Source organism: Vanessa cardui, chromosome 10, assembly GCF_905220365.1.
Source record: "Vanessa cardui chromosome 10, ilVanCard2.1, whole genome shotgun sequence".
NCBI lineage: Eukaryota > Metazoa > Arthropoda > Insecta > Lepidoptera > Nymphalidae > Vanessa > Vanessa cardui.
In genome coordinates this window covers 11,209,671-11,234,753 of record NC_061132.1, presented here as the reverse complement: position 1 = coordinate 11,234,753, position 25,083 = coordinate 11,209,671, and the positions used below count along the sequence as shown (strand labels likewise).

At 32.5% G+C, this 25,083-nt stretch overlaps 1 protein-coding gene across 3 annotated transcripts; it reads right to left on the bottom strand.

The window, feature by feature from the left end:
- Nucleotides 1-219: 219 nt before the first annotated feature.
- On the bottom strand, nt 220-24,907 carry LOC124532792 (rhomboid-related protein 2). 3 transcript variants are annotated; one of them, XM_047107867.1, is made up of 7 exons: nt 24,584-24,907; nt 14,402-14,660; nt 13,894-13,935; nt 2,393-2,633; nt 2,075-2,288; nt 1,658-1,808; nt 220-481 (listed from the first exon to the last, which is right to left on the bottom strand). In XM_047107867.1, exons 1-7 carry the CDS (start codon nt 24,668-24,670, stop codon nt 336-338), a joined length of 1,140 nt encoding a protein of 379 aa, XP_046963823.1. In that variant the 5' UTR covers nt 24,671-24,907; the 3' UTR covers nt 220-335. The 3 variants fall into 3 exon arrangements, with proteins under 3 accessions (XP_046963823.1, XP_046963824.1, XP_046963825.1); XM_047107868.1 differs by having other exon boundaries at nt 2,393-2,597; XM_047107869.1 differs by lacking the exon at nt 13,894-13,935 and having other exon boundaries at nt 2,393-2,597.
- Between the last annotated feature and the right edge of the window lie 176 nt (nt 24,908-25,083).

The following is a 25,083-nucleotide window of genomic DNA, read 5'->3' as shown; positions in this document are numbered from 1 at the left end:
TCTTATGTCAAATTGAGGAATGATTTTTACTAAGAAGGTGGGATATTATATAAGAACTTATTGGACGATTATGAAAAATATTTTTTTTGGATCGTATCGCAATTGAGAGGCCTTTCTCAGCAGAAACCTTTCAGAAAAAAAATTAAATTTTTTCATGTTAAAAAAAAAATCTAATTTTGAATATCGAAATATTCACGAGCACTTTTTATGCTGCATTGTGAACAATTATGTATTATGAAATAAATTAGCTTAGCACGTCTAAAATCAAATAATTTCTCCTCTTAAAACGAAGATTACAATTATATGGCCCCATTTTTCGTGGCACGTTGGTAGGATTACTGGAAATGCGTCTTCCAGAATATGTTAGCCAGCACGCCGATTAACATGAGAGAGAAGTAGAGCACGACGGCTGCCCACCAGAGACGTTTCTCCCATTTCCTCTTTTCGAGGTTACGGAGAACGCCGATACCTACGAGGAGACCTGGAAAATCAGAATTATTACAAATTATAAACAAATATTGGACAACATCACATACATTACTCTGATCCCAATGTAAGTAGCTAAATCACTTGTGTTATGGAAAATCAGAAGTAACGACGGTACCACTAACACCTAGACCCAAGACAACATAGAAAACTAATGAACTCTCTACATCGACTTGCCGGGAATCGAGCCCGGGATCTTTGAGTGGCGTACCCATGAAAACCGGTGTACACACAACTCAGACTCACAATTAAAATAGGAAATCATTTCTCAGGATTAGATGTCAGCTCAGAATATTATACAGAAAATAATCATCAATAAACTATATTACTTGGTTACCCGTTCCGGTTAAATAAATATGGACTTAAGTATTCATAGATTTATTAAATTATATATGGAATGTTTAAAAGTTCTTTTAGTAACCAGTTACTTGAGTGTTTTCAGGTTTCGCGCTAACCCTCTCTAAAGTTTCATCACAGATTTATTGTTCACATTGAAGGCAAGAAAGCAAAGAATAGTTTTTTACGAAGATTATTTCTTTTTTAGGATATAAATAGCGTGAATTGAAGAAAGATCGGCAACGGGATAAGATCGTTCCGATCGAATTCGCTATTGATTCAAGCATCTTTTTATTGTTTTTTTCCTCCAGACAAGACAAGCACACAGGCCATAATATCTCGAGAACAATTTATAAAAACTGGTCTTACTCCCACGCGCTACAGCGACATTTTCAATAACAATTGGGTACACTGATATAAATGAGCCATAATAATCGAAATCTCAGTAAAGCGTCCAGTTTTGGAAGAAGGTGGCATTACCTGACTGTAAACGGAGAACGCACCAGAAGATTAATAGTACTTAAGTGCAGAAATGGACTGATATAGATTTAATGGAACGTATGCTAATATTATAAATGTGAAACTAACTCTGTCTGTCTGTAGTAGTAAAGCTTTTCGCTAGACCAATGAACCAATTTCGATGAAATTTAGGCTACTTTTTTGCCTAACACAAGAAAAACGAAACCCTAAAACGCGAGTGACAAATAGTATTCCATAAATAAGCTTTCCATCATATTTTAGTAAAAGTAAAACCATACAGAACTTTTAATGCACGATTTCGGAATATTAGCGGACTTGAAATTTTTAGGCGATTAAGTGTACTGCACATACTAACCGGCTACAGCTCCTGCCAAGTGCGCAACATATCCAATATTCTGCTGCAAATGCCTCCAGTAGCGATCGTACACGGCCGTACCGATATCAACTGTTGCCAGAAGTAGGAAAACGAGCAATTGAATTATCGCGAATTCCATTTCCGCCCAATTCTGTAAAAAAGAAGTTAATCATGAAACGATATAGTTTTTTTTAAAGATACCATATCAGCTATTTAAATTAATTGAACAATTATTATCAACATCTATTTGATCTAACACCTTGAATCACTGATTAAATTACAAAAATCCAATTAATCGGAGTTCAATTCAGAAACCAATACACAATTGAAGAAACATAGGAACAACATTAAATTAAAAGTAACACTATAACTCTTATACTATGATTTGTAAATGATAAAGATGAGTTATATATTTACCATAATTATGGTCGCTATATGTGCCGCGACCAGAGCGTAGACACCACCAGAAGCACCAGCGAGATAAACTTTTGGATCAGTGAGACTGGTCGCCAGTGAGCCAGCCGCTACACCGGCGAGATAAACGAGCATAACACGCCACCATCGGTGTACCATCTCAAGCGGTACACCGAGAAACAATTGCACCAGTAAGTTAACTAGGAGATGAACTACGCTGGAATAGATAAAACAATCATCAGCTGATAAGTGGTTTTTATGCAATGCAATTGCACGTTTGTACAATGTTATTTAAGAGAAAGTTTTTTGCAGTAAACTCACCCGACATGCACCAGCATATAGGTTAGGAAGCGCCAGGCTTCCTGCCTCTTATGAGGATTGTAAATAAATATCTGAGCGATGGGTCCCGTTGCATCAGTCTTGCCATGACTGGCGTCATAACAGAACAGCACGATCTCAATAATCGATATCAGTATCATGCAGATCGCTGGTGGCCAGCAACTGTACTCCTCTTCGTATGTCCCGTCTGTGTATGTGAATATGCTTTTGCTATGGCTTTGGACTGTTTAACGCAACACAAGAGGAAGGCGGGGAGGGAGGGGGCAGGTAACATAGAAACAGAGTTTTTTTTGGAACAGATTCCGATTATTTGAATTCAAGATAATTAACAAAAGAGCGTCGAAAATAATTATTAATATTTTTGTATCGAATAGATTGTTTGTATTTGATAATATTCGATATTGTGATAGCAACAATGACAAGAATAGAGTACAGATGCCAGAATGACATCACGTTATACAGGACGCATTAAATCAATTATGTAGTCGCGTGTTGAAAGGGCACATTGTTGTTAACAGGATAATAGGGATGCGAATTTTGTTAAAATAGATACGATCATAGACGCAACACATGACCAATAAAAAAATAAAACATTTTTTTTAAATGGAGATTGGATTTCGTCAAGCAAACAAGTAGGGTCAACAAAACACAACAATAGGATAAGGAATGGAAAAAAAGAGAAAAATATTTTGTTAGTAAATCATGCATAACTGTAATCTAATTTGGTTATTTAATATTGTATTATTACATAAATTAGTTAAGTAATGTATTAATGTTTATTTAGCTTATAAAAATACTTATATCAAACTATTTTAAAACAACATAACATTCAAATAATGGTAAGTATAGAAAATTTTATATACAATCAAGTTCTGTGTAAGAGTTTCATATAAATTTCTAAAAAAACGATGGGCTTGAACTTATTTTTAAAAGCTAAATGAACACCAAAATGATCCTTATTCCTAGATACATATAAAGCGTACAATTACGAGCTACTGACGTATCACCCCGTCACCCGGCCCTGAGCTTCACCAGATAATCAACAAATGAGATTATGAACATACGATAATACATGGATGCTACGTGGAAGATAACTGTCAAGGTCGAATTTGTGTACATAACAATGCAATTACTACTAGTGCCTACTGTAGTACAAGAATTACTCTCATTATTTTTTTTTCAGCTCAAGGCGGCTATTTAAAAGTCCAATTATGTTAAGGAAACCATAAAAAACGATCTATCTTTATTTTTTTTTTAGTATACAGCTGCGCATGTAAATATTACTGATGCTTTTATCACAAATGTCGTGATTTACAGACTAAGACCTTTGGGTAAATGTTACGTCGTCAGGTTGGTATCATATATCTATAAAACGTCAAAATCTCATATAACTGAAACCGAACGCCATAATGTTGAACCTGTTACGGTGACTTGAGTGCAACTGTCAAATAATCTGCAGATTATATTAAACTGATTATAGAGTGGTTAGTTGTAATGAAGAATTCCATACCGAAATAGTCGATGACTTTTTTGACGAATCCTAAGGATTTTTTCAAGCAACATTTCAGAACTGTATATCTGTCTAAATGCTCGCTAATCTTGTAAACGGCATCGATTCGTTTGATCGTCTTCAGCCACATCGCACTGAACTATCCAAAACACTTCGATCGAGATTATAAATCTCGATCCGATAGAAAGTCCATTTAAAAAACAAATTTCAGTGATGATCTTTCAATTGTCCCCAACTAAGCCATTTCACACATAAAACTACAATACATCTAACAACGAAACAAACTCAAATTTACTTTTATTTTTAGTTAATTTCAGTTAAATAGTAACATTAAATACGTCCACTCAATAAGATTTAACGTAAACTACTATTCTTAACGTCTAATGGCGAATGAGCGCAGAGTGGCGCACAAATACAAGGATTTGTGGCGATTGGCGCCTTTAGACCTCTAATGCGTTTAGCGACGAACGTAATTGCATTTTATCGAATAGTGCCATTCTTATGCACAAGCTAGCCAAGAAACTAACTTATACAGCTATGACAAATACTACACTATACAAGCATACAAAATCAATTTACATATCTCAGTAACAAAACGTAAAGTAAAAATCAATAAAAATCAAGACGGCGTAACTGATACTGCAATCATGTAAAACATTGTTCAAATTACAGGGCACAGAAAGGAAAACATACAGAAATAAAAGTCAAATATACAACTACAAGCATTAAAAAAAAATTACAACTATCGATGACTAAGCTCTGAATATTTCTTTTCTAAATAAAAGTGTATTCTCTGCACTAAAGTAGACAATTATAAATCTCTCTCCTTAAATCCCAGGAGGCCTTGATAAAGGCATTATCCTGCTTGGTTCCTACTCTCAGCTCGCATAATGCTGACCTCCAATTATCTAATTAATGCGATGGTCTCTAAATTGGTACTGTTGCATTACGTTGTTAGTTCAAAATAAACAGGTGTAACGACCGGGGACGACCTCTAAATATTTGTGCACTGAATACAAAACGTTAAACGGGCCGGCATTCTTTTAAATGAGAACATAAGAAAGAAACAGTATTATATGTAGGCATAGACCCGGGTATTGCTGAGAGGTTCTTAAATTGTGTTAATATCGTCATATTTTATAATTCAAATTGTGCTTGGTGCTAAAGGGATAGCACATATCTTATTTCAATGAAATTCTGCCATTTGTGATACATTTATCAGACCAACATGATTTGGAGCATCGTAGTGGAATTAGTTCCAAACCTTAAAGAGTAGACCTAAGTCCAGCTATAAGTACGTTAAAAAGTAAGTACTGTTACTTTTATACTATATTTATGATAAAACCTTTATAGTTGGCAGAAGTTAAAATAGAAGATATAAAATCCACTATCTCTTGAGACGAAATATCAAAGATTTAGATGCTGATAATAAAAGACAGATTTGGTCAGGACACAATGCTTAATAGTCAAGCGCAGCAGTACCGCTTTATTATGCGAATCGATGCTAAATAGCAAACAATACATACCTACATAGATAAAAATAATTATTATAAATTTGAAGATAAAATATCCTAGGACTTTCTTGTATACTTTAAAAATAACATACATGATTATATAGGTCATGCTAGTCAAAGCTTTAAAGTCGATAGTGATAAACGATTTACAGCGAGTGAATATTAATAGCACAATGGATTCTCTCCTTTTGTCAAAAGTGATATCACATTCGAAAGAGGAAGACAAAGAATTATTTAATTAAAAAACCTGGTTACGATAGTATAATTGATACCAACTATTTAACATTTTAATTTGAGAAATTGGTAACATTTATTATTTGGAGTTCCAAATTTGAAATCTGCTTCCAAACAATCGTTCAAAAACTAGAGATAAAAAAAACTTTAACTAAAGAATAACTGTCAAACCATGTAGGCTCAACTGACAAATATCCTCAAGTTTCGGCCCGCTCTTAATTCGGTTTCTACATAAAGTCGGTTTATTAAACTCTTGTTTAAAAACCCGTAATTGTGAATTTACAAGGTATTTTGTAATTAATATTGATAATTTTAACAAACATCACCGTCAAATCTATTGTATAACAATTCATGCTCGAACTAACATGATTTTTTCTTCTCTGTGCGTCAATCACATGGCAATTACGAAACTCATCATTTATTCCATCCACAAGAGAGAAAAAGCCAAAGAAACAACATTTAACATCGAAGGAACACGGTATCATTGGTCGAGAACTTGAATATTCTGTGGATACATTATGGATTTGCGAAAAACTGGCATTTTGTACATCGACGAAACTGTTATCGGAGCTTCGAAAGTAAAATTAAAGTGTTCATAAGTAGTTAAGAGTAATTGTATTGTGCTATAGATTAAGACATAGTCTAGAACGGTTGGTATTGCACTTTATAGCTGACCTATTTGCAAATCGCGTGGCATATGTAAATCTAAGCCTTGTTTATCTTTATTCTTCGATTGAAATAGACTCGAGAGTACCAACTATATTTTTCTTTTTTTTAAGGTATAGGTTGGCGGACGAGCATATAGGCCACCTGATGGTAAGTGATAACCATCACCCATAGACAATGACGCTGTAAGGAATATTAACTATTCCTTACATTGTTAATGTCTCACCAACCTTGGGAACTAAGATGTTATGTCCTTGTGCCTGTAGTTACACTGGCTCACTCACCCTTCAAACCGGAACACAACAATAATGAGTACCGTTATTAGTCGGCAGAATAACTGATGGGTGGGGGGTACCTACCGATACGGGCTTGCACAAAGCCCTACCACTAAGTAAATAATCAATCAATCTATCACAGCCATAAACTCCGTTGATGGTTATAGGATCAAAGGTCCCTTTTTATGAAATGCCCAGCAAAACGGAGTGGTGCCAATTAATCTTGAATAAAATTTAGTTTCTCTTACGAGATACAATCCCTACGGTTTAAAGGATTCTGGATCGTTATGAAAGGTACCAATTAAAGAGCAAAAGACATTATCATCTGTAGAAGAACTGATAGACGTTGAGAAAAGAAGTTTCTAGGATGGAGACCGCGAATCGCCATAGGAAGAGCCAAAGAGCGGGCTCAGCGGCACGCTTTACGTCTAGCAGTGGAATTATTCAGGCCGATGATGATGATCGATAATTAAGAAGCAAATTTAAACATACTACGATAACGGGAATATCAGAGACACTTACTCTGAAGAACGTTCAATCAATTTTCTATGCCAAATGCCAATATCCAAATTTGACGACTCGGTTCACTAATGAGATCATTTCACAATGGAAGAATGAATGAATGATTGAATGAATACCTTCTAATTCAAAATTAATTAAACTACTCGGTATCAAATACCGAAAAGCCTTTATTCCACACGTGACTGACTGAAACTCATTAATGTCAGTTCCACCTGAACACGCGTTTCGAAATGTCGATTCCGAGAACAACTATCAGCCTGTTATTAAAATGTCTATTAAACTAACTAAATACAGACAATGTATTTTCTTTGAAATGACACAGAACGTATAAAAAACTTTGTAAGAATATCATTGGACTAATTTTAGATCGTTAATTATATACATTGTATTTAGATATTTAAGATTAAATACACAAACAACTTATAAATCAATTTTACGATATCTTTATTTCGCTACACTTACTAGCTTATCTATAAAACTAAATAATTGTAATCAAACATTTTATATAATTTACTATTATAAATAAAAATCCAATTAATTAAATTACATCAACAACCGGATATCTGTATTCGCTTTTATTGTTTCAATATATTATTCCAAGTGCTCCATCTGGCTTTGTTACAAAATCCGAGATAGCAGATGTACTATACTATACTATACGTAAGTAATTCAAATACAATTAACTACGTACAAAGGAGAGGCATAATTATTACCCACGTAGTCTATTCGTTTGCGTTGAACTTGATACCGGTGACCTTTTCTTCGAAAGAAAGTTAATTTGGTCTATCATCATGTAGGTATGGACATTTTGTGTAACAACGGGATGGACGCGCCGGTACGTTCGTTTGAGGGGTAAGGCTATAATATAAAGTAAATACAACATTAAGTAATCATTGTACATATGTACTAATGCGGTTTTCGTAAAATTCATTTCATGTAATTTTCCCCCTGTTGGGTTAAGGCCTCTTCTACCATCGAGGAGAATGTTTGGAGCATATACACATGTCGCAAAATTTCGTTGAAATTATTCACATGCAGGTTTCCTTACGATGTTTTCCATCACCGCCTAGGACGAGATTAATTATAAACACTAATTAAGCACATGAAAATACCGATGTTTAAACCCAAATCATCCAAATCATCATTTCGTAAAATTATATAATGTCAACTCGGGAAGACTACTAATATAATCAATTAATGTGCGAGGTACAGTTGTTATGCAAGGTACCGATATCTTAATTTTTGTATAATATTTTAGTAGTTCGTCTGCAGATAAATACTTATAGTGAAAATGATACCTCTTCACTTTTGAATCACTGAAGCGATTTTGATGAAATTTGAATATGAAAAATTCAAGTCCCGGGTAAGGATATAGGCTACTTTTTTAATTCACCCCCCCAAGGGGATAGCATTGTCCGTTCGTAATACGATACTTAACGTTTTATAAATTTCGCGCGGGTAAAGCCGCAGTTTTGGCGAATAAGTATATATTTACATATCTTTAAACGAATCATAGTTATGAATAAATAAACGAACATTCAAACTTGATTTTTATTTTTAAATATATACAGTAGAGATATTCTGTAAGAACAAATCGCAGCTCACCGCGGAATGCGATCGTAAAATATCAAAAAATGAGAAATTAATAAGTCTATTACCGTAAAAACTTTTTCATCATTTTACGAGTGAGATAAACAGTGAATAATTTCAAATTATCATTACGAATATTTTTTTATTTTGATTAATCAACCCTCGCCAACCTTACTAACTAACCTTGGAAACTAAGATGTTACATCACTTAAGCCTGAGGTTAGGGTTGGCGATAAAATATCTGATTCCGAAAGGTTACTGTACAATTAGTGTCTTTATGATTAATAGCATACCTTGGGAATATAACGATGCCTAATACTATTCATATTCAATATATGTATTTAATTACTTTGACAAAAAAAAAGACGTGCTGAATTTCTTTTGCCGATTCTTCTCAGGTCCGGGTGTTACCTTTTCCGAACCGGTGGTAGTGTTTGATTAGACAACTAATAAGTAAGTGGATTGCTTCTGTATTGAACAACTTGAATTCGAGGTGAGTGGGTGGTATCTACTCTCGGACGATTTAATTACACATTGATTAACTCATTTACTAATTAGAAAATATCAATCAAATGTCTATATTCTAGTAATGGGATTAAAGACAAAAAATACGTATTAAGTAGTATTTTATCGCACGGTTACCGTAAAGATCATTAACAACCGGTTACCGTGATGACAATCGTCATAAGTTAATCGGTAAAGATTGAAGAATTACGTCAAACGGTCATTGACCTTTATCAATAAAGTAAATAAAAAAAAAGTTGACTAGACATGACTAAAAAAAATATATACTATTAAGTTACACTTAATCGCTGACAATTTAATGAAAATTTAAGAAAACGACCTGTAGCCTTATTCCAATGGAAGAAGTAATACAATGAAATAAATTTAGGATTTATGTATTTGCTAAAACCTCTATATTATACTTTAGTTATTTTCCGTGGTCAAATAATTCGGTTCGCCAACGCCGGAAACTAATCGTACATCAAACATAAACGAACATATCGGCCCTAGAATATTGTATTCCGTGTTAAGCAGGCTTTGTGCAATTTGGTCTCAGTTGGTATCAACTAATTTCATATTATTTATTATACTTCAGCGTAACAGTAATTATGACAGTGCGTTGACGGTGTATTAACAAAACGTATCAAACTCTTCTGTAATGCCAATGAAGCCGGTAAACATTTACCAATAAGAAGTATAAGCAATTTCCGCACATACATATATGTATATACAATACAAAATTTGATCTCTGAATAATAATCGGAAAGATTTTAACAATATGATTTACAAAAAATCAAATCTATTTACTATTGATATATGATAATCTATTCTTTCCCGAATGTAAACTTTTTTTTTAAAGCGTTTCGATACTAATATTATGGAGGTAATTTTTTTGTTTGTAAGAGGAGAAAATTGGGAAAGAAAGAAAAAAAATTAAAAGAAAAATCATAGGCAAAATTCGAAATAATTCCTAAATGCCATTAATATATCATGTCATTTCTTCTATAGAATAACTACAAACGTGCAAAGACGGGGCGGGGCACTAGTCAAATGAATTATTCTGGGAAGTGACATACATACAAGTACTAAGTATTAAGTTATATTCCTTATCTTTGATAACGGTGTTAGGTGATTCATCTTTATGTCAAGCGAAGGTCACGTTACGTATTATAGCAATAATAAAAGGTATTGATATTGATAGCCTTTATCAATTTTTACCACGCAGATAAGATTATAAATATACGTTTTATAAGTTTATTATTAATAATATTATGAACAGAAATGGTTACGTCGTTCTAGATAGGTAGAAGAAAACTCTGTTTAGAGAAACTTTTTTTTCCAATTTACAATACATAGTCTACTGGTAATCGCCCGCGCCTACATTCGCGTTTTAGCGGTTGGTTGTCATATGTTAGGCAAAAAGTAACCTATAACATTTCTTAGAGTTTAAGTTTGCTTCATAGCAAATTTAATCAGATTCGGTTCAGCAGTTTGGTCGTGAAAGAGTGACAGACATAATTACATATACAGAGTTACTTTCACATTTATAAGATTAGTATTGATACCATGGTCGTAGGAATAAAGGTAAACAAACCTTACCTATGTCCGTATTTAATACAATTTGTTAATGACTTGAGTCGAGATGGCCCAGTGGTTAGAACGAGTGCATCTTAACCGATGATTGCGGGTTCAAACCCAGGCCGGCACCGCTGATTCATGTGCTTAATTTGTCTGTCTTTATAATTCATCTCGTGCTCAGCCGTGAAAGAAAATATCGTGAGGAAACCTGCATGTGACAAATTTCATAAGAAATCTGCCACATGTTTATTCCACCAACCCGCATTGGAACATCGAAGTGGAATATGTTCCAAACCATCTCAAACGGAGAGGAGGCATTTAGCCCAGCAGTGGGAATTTACAGGCAGTTGTTGTTGTTGTTGTTAATGATATAGCTATATTATGCACTAATAAATTACGATTAATATATCTTTAATTATAATAAAACACTGTTACACTTAACCACTTATTTCCACTTTTATTTAACTTACAAATTTCCGATAACATTTTCGTCGTCGTACAGAAACGCCTTCTTTTCGCGAATTCATAGTAAATATCAATCAATTACGATCAATTAAGCTCGACCGATGTTATCACGTTAATTTTTTTGTCGCATGTATTTTATTTGTCTTTTCTCTATTCCAAATAATATAATATCAACTTTAATTTAATTAAGCTCTGTAACAGGACGATTTAAAAGTGCTCTTATGATTGATTTAAATTATAAACAGCGAAGTTGTCCAACATTATACATCCCTCTTTTAATATTGGATTTTATATGAATTTGGAACACCCTAACTATAGCTATTCAATAAGTAAAAATCTTTAAGAAAAAATACATAATTCATTTCGAAACTAACCGCAAGACTATAAATAATCCATCCCATTTTGGCATCGAGTACGTAAGGCTCTACCAAAGTATGACAATGTTTTATGGATAAAATAACCCTTATCTTTTACAAAATGATTACGTTTTTCTAAGTACGTCTCGCAGTCTGAGAAGGCTGTGAAGTGTCTTTATCTAACTTATGACGTTGTTTCGAGGACACAGGTTGACAGGCGATAGAGCGCACGTATATACTTAATAAAAGCTTGTATCCAGCTGAGGGTTTTAGGAGTACTATAAGCTACAAGCTCTTAAGTGTGATTGCGGTCAACCTCATCTGATATACCAAAACGAATATAGTCTATTGCACATCACCTAGTCTATATTTAATCTACGATGCACGTCAAGAATCGATCGTTTTACGCGACTCATGAACCTTTTTTATACTAATTTAGCATTAAAAACTCCTTGCTTCATAAAAAAATCTAGAATCTGTTAGGAAATTTAATATAGTACGGATGTTACGTAAAGACAGACATGACACGAAACTGAATCATCCAAAGTGATTTTTTTTTGTTGGAAAGGATCTCACTAGGCAGCGTTGTCATCATCAGTACAGTGCAGAACCAAATACGCGTCAAGCCACTAATAATGGTGAAGAATTCTCCTAGGGGTACAGGATTGATTTTTTACATAGTAAGGCGGTTCGTAAACATTTAATAAACAGACATTATTATATTAAAAAGACATCAATATATTCTTAGAACTTATAAGGTGTATATACTTTATGCTAATATTGTGAATGCGACTGTAACTGTACACGTTACCTTACGCATAAACTGCTGAACCGATTCAGATGAAATTTGGTATGGTGTAGTTTGGAGTCCAGGGGAAGGACAAGTAACTTTATTAATTCACTCCTCAACATTGAGACCGAAAGTATTAAAAGTACAGTTTTATAAATTTCAGGTAGAGGAACAAATTCAGCTAGTACGAGTATACCCAATTATATTTCAAGGTAAGATAAAATCACATACAATCATGATATGAAATATTTATACAATTTTCCTTAAATATTTAAGGAAAATATTTTAAATTAATCAATTATGTACAAAAAAATAACAATAAAAAATGTCAAGGCTACAGGAATAGAGAAATCCATCGTAATGTCACGTAAAGACCTGATAAGCTCTTTAGGATTTATTTAAAACAACATGGCATTTTATGAAACACAGTAAGACCTTATTATTTATATTTTCCTTTATAAACTAGCCAGGAGGCCCGGCTTCACACGTTTGTATTGAAGCAGGATTATATGAATACAAAATGTGTCCCAATTTCCTTAGGACATAAGACCTTACAGTAGTTTCAATTATTTAGATTTTGTGAGTGGAAGAATAGGGTGTACATTTGTTTGTGCGATCAATCAGTATCTCCTGCGCAGTTTATTCTTAAATAGCCGAAATCAGTAATGATGATATCATCATTTATTTACTTTTGAAAGACAATCGAGCAAAAGCAACGAATGTTGGTCACTTTTTGTGTAAATAATTAGGCTATCACATTGTAAATGGTCATCAATGCACAAAGACATTGTCACCATAACTAATTTTAACAAATTTTAACGATAATGTACCATTCGCCTAGGACAATAAGACTTTATATTAATTGTGCATGGTGTACATTGTCTCTTTCATGCTTCAAATCGGAACAAAACAGTACTAAATATTCCCGCTAGGCGGTATACTATACGATGACAAGGTGGTACAAACAAAAACTTGCACAAAGCTTTACCACTAAGTGAGTTTACTTTCAACCATAGATAATTGGATTACACGAAGTCTAAACTACATATGGTTGGTTGAGCTGCAAAGTCAATGAGCTTCTGACTGTAGGATATAAAAAGTTCTATCTCGTATGTCGTATGCCTGTAATTCCACCAGCTCACTCGCCAGACCACTTATTAAAGTATTCTAAAGTCCCAAATATTGTTGACGTAGTAGTATCGAATTACATATTTTGAAATAATAAACATTTTTTTTTGTATTGTTAGATACTCGTTTAAATATATATTTTTAGTAAACACCTCTATGTTAATGTATTAGTATAAAAGCAACGACACCCAGATGACAGGCACAAAATGGTGAAAAAAAAAACATGACAGATGAAATTTTGAATTTCGAATAGAATTTAAAAAATCCTTTTATGAAACGAATGAAGTAATAAAAATGACCGAATGATTGTACCAATGGTATAAAAACACATAGAAAGAAAAATATATGTACCGCCATCTGACGAAGATACAGCTCTGAATCCTGTCCACCTGTCTATAGAACAAAATAAGCTTTTATGTAAGTGTATATAAGGTACAAATTGCTATTAGATACATGCTAAAATATATATATCTACAGCATTCACATGCGTTTCCGTAAATACGTACATGTGTTGCGACAGACGGTCAATAATTATGTGCAATTGTTTTATACATAGCTATCGAACTACATTTTTATATACATTAATAATTAAAAAACTAAGTTAATTATTACTGCAAGCATTCATTGAAATTATATTAAAATTATTATGATAGCGTTAATGTTAAGTATTAAAAGGGAATAGTTATATTAAATTACATTAATATGTACATAGTGGTGATATTATTAAAATAATATAATTTCATTATAGAAAAAAAAAACCATTCACTCATTCATTCATTCAATACAGCTATCTAACATCAGTGAAACTTACTACTCATCTATCAGGATACGTAATATCGTACATGCGACATCAACTCACCAGTAGTATCGACGGGGCTTCTATGGGGAATGATTGAATGAATGTATCTCGCGACGAAGTGTCCGAATACAGCCTTCAAATCGGGATTGTGCATCATTTCGACGAATTCCGCGAAGTCCAGGTAACCAGAGTTGTCCCTGTCCGCGAGATTCATGATCTTATCCACGACGTTATCCGGTAAGTCGTGGTCGTACTCCCTCGACTCTATTATACCTTTGAGTTCTACGTAGGATATTCGTCCATCGTTGTCCTTGTCGTACTGGAAAAGAATTAGTGATATGTTCATTGATGATATGTAAATTGTTAAATATTGGCCATAGATTTAAACAAAATTTTAATTTAAGTGTGACACCTTAGTTGGAAATATACAGGGTTACAGGTTTAGTCGACCGAAATCCTTTAAGAGAGGATAGATACCATCATTCCTAACCGATTTGATTATGGAACCCTTTGAATATAGTTACTGGCAGTTTTGTAGCTTAAAATAATAAAACAACTAATCTTCTACTCAAAAATAGCAAAAATAATACAAAATTGGGACACAAAACAAAAATAAAGGGGCAATCGACAAAAAATCTGTAATTTTTATAAAATAAATTCAAAGGCCAATAACTTAAGAAGGGTTAGGTTTAGGATATGGGGTTCCATAATCAAATCGGTTAGGAATGATGGTATCTATCCTCTCTTAAAGGATTTCGGTCGACTAAACTTGTAACCCTGTATATAGTGAATGTTCTATACGTTATTTATAGTGCATAGTGTATTACAGATAATGAAATACATATATCATATTAAAAATCCGTGTGAATTGAAGCAATAATAAGAAATAAATTTCAATAATACCATACAAAAACGTATACATATAAAAGTCGCCTATAGCATAACGATTTTCCCTTAAGTATTTCTGACAGTTAACTCTGTAAGCTGAGTAAAAGCAAAACGTTACCAAAAACTTAACTCAATTGCTAACAACAACAACAGCCTGTAAATTCCCACTGCTGGGCTGAAGGCTTCCTCTCCGTTTGGGAAATGCGGGTTGGTGGAATACACATGTGGCAGAATTTTATGAAATTTGTCACATGCAGGTTTCCTCACGATGTTTTCCTTCACCGCTGAGCACGAGATGAATTATAAAGACAAATTAAGCAATTGCTAAAATAACTTAAAAATAAGAATCCAAATTTTATGCAAAAGACAAAGAAAGGCCTTATCACGGACTAATGGCTCGTTATACATATTATATTTAGTCGAAACATACTACACAGACACACACACGGTATATGAGATATTATTATAGTGATACGATGGTAGATTTTTAACATTGATTAAAGAGGGAGTAATCGAGTTTTTCTCTTTTTATTTATCTTAGATGGTACAGAACGTGCACGCACAGCTGTGTTTATTGACACGGTTCTTTCCGATATTACGAGATATTTTTATAATTTCAAGTCAGTACAATACGATATTTTTAATCATATGAAACCAAGCTGAATGATAACTAATTTTCATAAGGCCCGAATTATCCCTTAGACGGTCAAGGTCATCTAGGGTCATCATAAGGTCATCTAAGGCCTAGGATGGCACCCGGGCAAAAATTTGAATGTCCCAATTTTTTGCCCAAATTATACCCGAATATTTCTTCTATTCAAACAAGGCCTTGTAAAAATATTCTATTTACAGATAAAAAAGCGTTAAAAAATATTAGGAAGCTAGAAAAGGGTATATGTCTCTGAGACATATTTCATAAGTTATAAATTAATTGATTAAGAAGAAGGCGTAATAAGCAAACCTGTTATTAAACCTGTCATTAATTACATAAATATTGATAAGCATCGATGTACGAAATCTATTTAGCTCGTTTTTTGACATATCACTTTCGAATTCACTTTCTTATTTGAATGTGCCTTTACTAAGTTGCCTGCAGCGTCACCATTTTAGGATACACGACCGAAAAGTATTATCGGTCTACAAAAAATCTTTAATACCTATCTTAGTTCTAGTTAAATATATTGTCCATTCCAACCACAAGATAACAAAAGCCAAATATATGAAACTTGCCATAGATTTAACGTAAATTGACGCGAAAAAATTGAGTTTTGAAGCTGTTATCGGAACTTTGGAAGAAGTGGAAGGAAGGATTAAAGTGGGTAAACGCAATAAGAACAGTGTTGCATTATAACTAAATAAATACCTACTAAACAATAACTTGTTACTGTACAAGATAGGAGAGCTATTAGAAGATACATGGACACGTACATCTAAGGTTTATCTTTATTTTGAATTGGAATAGTCAATAGATATCTGCATTTAACGTCGAGAATAATACGTCAATAATTAAAGTGACAGCACTTTTGACGTATAAACGTGACGTAAACCTTATACTGTACACGGAAAATTCTCTGTTTCAATATCACTGCATCATAGACACAATACTAGACATGATAGTTAAGTCCATCCAAAATGAATTATTAAAGAAAAACGTTGTTGTTAGCTTCTTAAATCACAATGAATGAATCACATTAACAGAAACATTTTTAACAGTTAGTTAGGTAGAGTTAAACTATTATATTAATAAATAAACGTCTGACACACATTAAAGACGGTATTATTAAGCTACCTAATAATAGTACCAGAATTTACTAATAACAATACAGGAAGATCTTTATCTGTTAGTTAAAGATAGATAAAAAGATAGTCTCATAATGACACAATACATAATGTAATCTTGAACATTTAATAAAATCTAGGTTTCTTGCAAACTAACAAAAGGATCTTATAATCTTGTTCATTAATAGCGTAAGGCGATTTTTGTCTCAGCGATTATGGAACAGCTGCACACAGAAGATAGGCTATGGTCTCATTCTGAAGAGCTATATTCATAGACGTACAGAAAATTAAAGAAGATTCTTAATTGCAATGTAATAAATTGTTACGATTTAACAAATAATTAAATTTAGGGAGCGGAAAAAAGTTACTGGCCGGAAAAAAAATGAATAGCAAATAACGTTTTACAATTTTGGCGCCAAATGTAGATGAGTGACTTGCAGTTTAAATTGAAATAAAATCAAAATTAAATGCGCGGGAGGCTCATTAGTGTTAAATAAATGTCAGGTGAAAAGATAAACAAACAACTTTAACCCTGAAAGATATATAATCTTTATTCGAGATGAAAATAATTTTGGATTTAATTTTCAATCTTTGTTAAATAGCCAATTTAGTAAGAAATCAAGAATCCTCTTCAATGAAACAGGTAAAGTGAGACCATAACCGATTTTTCTAATGTGCAGCTATCGTCCCATAATCACTTGGACAAAAGTCAGCAGTTAGTATGCTATTAATATACATAAGATAGTGATGTTCATATAAATAAAAAAGAGATGTCAAAACGGCATATTTTTGCTAAACCATAGTGAATATCATCGATAAATCCACAAATGATATCGAGTTAAATTGTTGTCAATTTATTTGGTTTTTTCCCTGTTATGGTTGGAATAAATACGTTCGAATAAAGAAATGTTAACCAAGAACTCTTTTTACTGCATAATTTTATAATATAGCAGAGCCATTATTAGCAAATAATAAGTAAATCTATATAATATATAAATAAAGCGACATATTGTCATTTTGTAGAGCAAGTTAGTTTAACCATCAGTAACAGGAATCAAAAAGGCCGTCATCGGGCGTCTCCGATGATAAACTTATATCTAATCTAGTACATATCTAATGTTTATTGTTTGTGATATAGATTAATGGGTGTTTATAGGAAACGACGATCGCGGTTTTCCTGAGTTGTACAGATAAATAAACGAGCAATAAACTATAACACATGATATGAAATAATAACTATGTATTAAATATCGTAAGTTATTTTTCCAGACGTTTTGCCGTTTAAAAATAATTTAGAACTATACTGAAGAACGGTTGACATCAATTATATATAAAAACAGCATTGGATGTTGTAATAAAGAGAGAATGTAATAGTTATTATAAAACAAGTGATAATTTAAATAGAAAAAGAGTTTTTTGTCGATTCTTCTGCCTCAACCGGTAGTAGCTTTACATTTTGAATTAAATGTAAAGCACGATAACATAACGATCTAATTTCTAAAAGAACTTTTACGAACTTCACTTAAACAAAGAATATTTTATTACATTTTTTTGCGAATTTTGGTGTAAAGTTCAAATTTGACACTTGCTTCCAAATTCAATTTTGTTGCAGCCATGTTTCACTTTCCCGCGCTTTGTTTTTTCGTAAACCAATTACATTACGTTACTTCCGAGTGCGAGCGCTGTCTGTGGCTTGTCACAAGTGGGGCGCAATATCAACGACATGCTTACCTACGACTGGATACCGTATAGAATGCACGTTTTTAGCTTGATTGCTTCCGTCCGGGAAATTCGACCCTAACAATGAACTTCATAGACTGTGAGACTGAGTTTACGTTTATTATTCATCTCATGCTCGGTGGTGAAGGAAAAACATCGAGAGGAAACCTACATGTGTCTAATTTCACAGAAATTTTGCTACATGTGCATTCCATCAAACCACATTGGAATAGCGTGGTGGAATATGTTCCAAAACTTCTCCTCAAAGGGAGAAGAGGCCTTAGCCCAATAGTGGGAAATTTTTACGATGTCTTTATTGTTGAAGACTGAAGTTCTATGGAAACCGTGTCCGAATTAGCAGCTTCGAACGAAAGTGACAATGCGTTAATTAAATTGAGAAAATAAAGAAACTCCGAAAGCGACACCGTTTCACTATTTTCTTTTCGAAAGCTAGTTCTTAGTTTAAAATCAATGCAATGTACGAAGTTAATTAGTGGGAGGACTTTGTGCAAGTCTATCTCTAGGTACGGAACCTTTTAATTTTAGCTCGCAAGTTCGGTAGCGGATAAATCGAGTGATTAATATTTTTTTACCTTTACTACTAAAAAGGCAATTTGCCTCTTCAACTTTTATATACGTATATTATACTAATGTCGCCTGCGGCTTCGTTCGCGTTTTAAGTTGTTAGTTGTCATGTGTCAGGCAAAAAAGTAGCCTATGTCCCTTCTTGGAGTTTAAGTTTGTTTTATATCCAATTTCATCCAATTCTGTTCAGCGGTTTGGTTGTGAAAGAGCGATAGACAGTCAGAGAAACAGAGTTACTATCACTATAATATTAGTATAGACGTATAGATTATGAAAAAAAAGTAGTAAAAGTAACAGCCTGTAAATTTCCCACTGCTGGGCTAATGGCCTCCTCTCCCATTAAGGAGAGGGCTTGGAACAAATTCCAGCACGCTGTTCCAATGCGGGTTGGTGGAATGCACATGTGGCAGAATTTCGTTGAAATTACACACACGCAGGTTTCCTCACGATGTTTTCCTTCACCGCCGAGCATGAGATGAATTATAAACACAAATTATTATATATATATATATATATATATATATATATATATATATATATATATATATATATATATGCTTGCCTGGGTTTGAACCCGAAATCATCGGTTAAGATGCACGTGTTCTAACCACTGGGCCATCTCGGCTCATTATTATGAAAAATGTCCAAAAAATATGTCGACAGGGAGTTCGCTACTGCCGAGCAAAGCTTACCCATAGAGTCATATGCATTATGATATAATATAATAATGTAGAGCGTAGACATTTTGTCTAATGAATATCTGTGGTAAAAACCGTAACAATAACTTTACAATAAACGAAGTCAAGTGATGTGTGCGTACGTTGTTCAAGGCGGGTCGAAATATAAAACAAACAAATCGCTCAGTTAATAGCACAAGCTGATGTTATCTGGTATTAGGTCAGAAAACAAACATGGACGAATTACTAAATTTAGCAAATATTTAAACAGTGAATGACTCGTAAGCGTATCGGCTCTTAAGCGCGTTTATAGATTAATTTATTTTATAGTTCAACGAAAATAGAATAATGGTAAATGAAATGTTTCTAAAAAAGTTTTGACCACGAAATAAATTTTGTCAAAAAGCTTGATTGTTATGAAGAGAATATCAAATCAAATCAATTTTATTCAAGTAAACTTTACAATGAAGCGTTTTTGAATCGTCAATAAATAAATACTACCATAATTTTAGTATCTAGGTAAACGTGAGAGTTTTAATAACAGTTTCACTTATGTACCTTTCTTTCAATCTTATGAATAAGCTCAATACTCAGTAGTTCTGTCCTTAATATTGGGGTAACTATTTTTTTTTAATTTTGAAATCACAGAAAAAATACATTTAAACAATGGTTTAAATTTTTAAGTATCCTTTTCGGTTGGGTTGTCTGACATTAATTGTGTGTTCTTTTATCTAGTGATGTACAATAAAGTACTTACTAATAAATACAATAAGGTCAAACGATAGGCGTAGAGCTGAGAATGAACCTTTGAAAACCTTGGTATCTTTATATAATATAGTTTGTTAACTGATGATTCAAAAGTGCTTGTAAAGGCCTACTTGAATAAAGGATATTTTGATTTTGTTATTGCTGTTAGGGATCACTGATCTCTCGTCTAATTAGGTTTGTCATATATACTCCGAAGCTATTTTAACTCCGGAAAACAAACACTACTCAAAATACTTGGTATTTATGTGATCTGTGAAAAATAGATTATTGAAAAGAATCGTATCAAACAGATCTTATCGTTGGAATATTAATGATAATATTATGACTTACAGTGACATTATCTACAGACAGAGATCCTCCTTCCAGATATAACATACATATATCCAACAAGAGAAAGATCTAAGTCCAGCAGCACTTTACCATATTTTAAGATATGCGTTCAAAATGGTAAAAATTTGTTTACTAAGAATTTAAAATATAAAACGCAAAAATTTATGAGTAAATTTAAAATGTCAAAAAAATCGCGATGAGCCCGTAGATGGTCTAAACTAAATAAAAAAAGTAAAAATTAGTTTTCGAAGAATTCTGCTCTCTATAACAGACTATATATGTACATCAAGTATCAATATAAGTCAAGTAAATTTTTTTCTATTATAAAGCCTCTAATTTATTCACAAAACTCGTATACAACATGTACATAATTAAAACTTTACGAGAATTCAATGCAAATTGTCTATGACATTTGTCCGCGTATTTCTGAGAGGGTTTTCCCCGTGGTTTTTTTTTAATAAATAATTAATTCGAAAAAGTCCATTGAGGAATACTCAAATATCGTAAGTAGATACAATGAGGAATTTCCTAAAAAATGTCAACAAAACCCAGATAATAGTGATGCCTAATATTGGAATATTTATTATAATACATTTTCGGTCTTTTCCATTGGTGTATCTTACTTTAAAAAATTGCTGTTCGTTAAACAATTATTAATTCACCAATTGTCGTATGAGTCATAGATTAATAGAAATATGTAACACTGCCAGGATGCTTGGGTTAGTCATCAAAATGTTCTCCTGGAATCATTTTAGACAATCGGTTCGGAATAGTAGTTCGCAAAATCTTATTACTTTAGTCATACATGAAGGAGACTTCCTGATATAACTGACAAACAAACAAATCGCTACAACCCAACGCCTTTGATTAGCTCACATTGCTAACATACACAGATGTACATGTAGTATAGCACGACACAACTTTGATGTAGCATCGACAAATTCATAAAAGCGATCACATCCGAATTAAGTACGCTATCCCAAATTATCAACATGTATTTCTTATGTGAATATGATCTTTAGACAAACGTAATAACTTGTAATATCAAATTACTTAATATATTCGTCAATTTGTCACGTCGATTTACATGCACTTTCTTCCGCGGGTTGAACTGACGCGAGAATCTATAGCGACGAATAGCGTCGAACGGCGCGATAGGGTGCTATTTATATTTGTTGTGTAAATCGGCAGTCATCGGTTCAATTGAATTTGCCGATGCTACATCTAAGTTGTTTCGTAATATACATACATAGGGATCGCATTAAGTCGCCTGAACGCTATTCCTAAACTATACCTTGCTTTGTAAATTGATTACTGGCGATGCGGTCTTGGAAAGATTTTTATGTGCGATAACATAGGGTTGTTATGTGTATTGGAAAAGAATAAAACATAAGTCGCATATTTAAATCCTAATATGCAAACGTTTCGACGCTCAAATCTCCTCGTGTTAATCAAGTTTAGCAGAGTTGAATTCACTTTTATCTTTCTTCAATTATTTCTTGTTTATAGGGCTATATTATGGGGGGCAAAATAATAGCAATTTAATTACAAGAGATCGTTATAAAATATATACGTAGCACTATCTAGAAATATCTAGAAATATCCAGTAATCGAACTGGCATTCGTGTTTTAAAAAAATCATTACCACACGACGAACAAATGTATGTATTGATGATAAATTCCTTAACAGTTACGACAGCATATTGTGTAGAATGAAATATTTACGTAACTCCCAATATTGAAACAACTTTTTTTTATATATAATAGTCATAAATCTATATCATTTACCGCCAGAATGAAGTCAATACGTATATCAGACGCGTCAATAAAATATTTTGTTTATTTTTAAATTTAGAATTTGTTATTACTATTTTTAAAACTAACGATGACATATTTAACGTTGTTCAGTACAAAACAAGTAACTTAGTAGGTACACATAAATAATCATCATTTTGAGACAACATTTATGAAAGAATGTGAGTCAGTTACATACAACTGTTTTCTTTCACATTCTGACAGTGATGTCATAGGTATTTCTCGTACGCCATAACAATACAGATTATTAAAATTCTATTAAAAATACATTTTAAAATTGTATAGACAAAGCCAAAGAGTTTTTCTCTTAGAGTCCAAACATGCATAGATTTTTAGGCTGTCCTTATTATGCCTTTGACAAAAAGATTTATGATTTTTTTTTTTATTAATGATTGATTTCAAATATACTTAAAAAAATATATTTGCATAACCACATTCCAAGTATTGATCTTACACAAAACTATAATTTTCATATGTTGGCAAAGAGCCAGTATGCTGTTTATATTTGTAAAAATAGCTTAATGTACAATTGGTAAAATATAGAAATAGTATGAGTAATGAAGATAATTTTATAAGTGTAGTACTTATATTTTACTTAAAGTTGGAATTGTACTCTGATGAGACATCACTTGAAATTTTGAAATTAATTAGCCAAATAAATAATTACATATAAATCATTAACTAAATAAATCATTAGATCTGACATTGGAGTTCATTACTAAATGAGACACTTAACAGTTCTGTTTTTTTTGTAGATAAAAATTTAGTTCGGGGAACGTAGGTGACCTGTTAAAGTATTACCGAATTTCATTATTTTTATACAGGAATACTTTCATTTAAGTTTTGTTTGAGAGTGAGTGAGTAAGGTTGAGTCATTACATGCACAAAGAACATTAAATCATTTGTATAGTGTAAAAGCAGAGTAAGAAATAATTATAATTTCTAACAGTACTTATATCTGTAAGATATTGTTAATTATTTAACATCAGGAATGTACAACTCTCATTCTGGATATTCCAATTCTAAGTTTAAAAACTAAGTATTCAAGATAGAGTAAGTTTTTTTTAACTACATGGAGATGGTAAATTATTATATATTATGTTTTTTTATAAATATATTCAGTTGTAGTTATTAAAAATACATATAACTTTTTCTTTTACTATGAAAATATTTTAGCTTTATTTTTTTTATTTTATTAATCAATATTTATGACAATGTACAATAGTTTCATAGAGTTTATAATTGGATATTCGTACAATATAAATTATTAAAAATAGTTATTATTATTTTTAATTCAATTGATCGTAAAATAACAGCATTTAAAAAACACTAGATATTGAACAAAATATTCAGTTTTATATATTAGGTCAGATAACAAAACAAAATATAAAACTACTTCTGTATAGGTATAAAAAATTTATATCCATCTTTTTAATGGAATTATTTTCGAAGTTGAGTACTTTATGAGGCATACAATGAAGGGTGCTTATAAAGTTAAATAAACACTGTTACCTACATTTTCACGTAACCTATTTTTATGACTAAAAACATCTTATAAATTCATGTGTACTTTCACTTACAATTTGCCGCAAGCAAGTAAACACACCGTAGCTACCGATGTGTGTTTCATTTCATTAGCACTTGTAAATAACAGACTAAATATAAGTAGGAAATTTCATACCTTGTTGAAAATTCTGCGCCAATATAAATCTGATCTCGTCGGAGTCAGCGGTATTGATACCGTACCTTCTCTCTGTCCGGAAGGCATTTTTTCACTCAAAATTATTAATTCTCAAAATGTTAACACAACAATATTTTTTACTCGAATTAACACATCATAAAACGTTCGCTTCAAATACTTTATGGTGAATTTTCATGATCGATTTATTGCAAGTACACGATAAGATAAAGATTATCCTTCTATTTATATAAGTTTGTTTATTTTACTATGTAACAGTATAACTCGACCACCTCGATTACACGACGTTGAACAACTGAATGTGAATGTGAAATGTGAATAAATGAACCGAACCAAGTGAATGAATTAATCACAAATCGTACGAAACGAGTTATGTTGGAACGAATAAAGACGATGATAGTATTCGAGAATCGATTGGAGTGACCGCGAGTCTTAAGTTTACAGTAAAATTTATAATTTCTCAAACATAATACGAACATTTT

Excerpts from the sequence above, each read along its gene's own strand:
- LOC124532792 (XM_047107867.1), bottom strand. The coding sequence starts at position 24,670 with ATGCCTTCCGGACAGAGAGAAGGTACGGTATCAATACCGCTGACTCCG. Across the intron at positions 14,661-24,583 it reads GGCGCAGAATTTTCAACAAG|TACGACAAGGACAACGATGG; the intron begins GTATGAAATTTC and ends ATTCTTTTCCAG. Across the intron at positions 13,936-14,401 it reads AAGCCCCGTCGATACTACTG|ACAGGTGGACAGGATTCAGA; the intron begins GTGAGTTGATGT and ends TTTGTTCTATAG.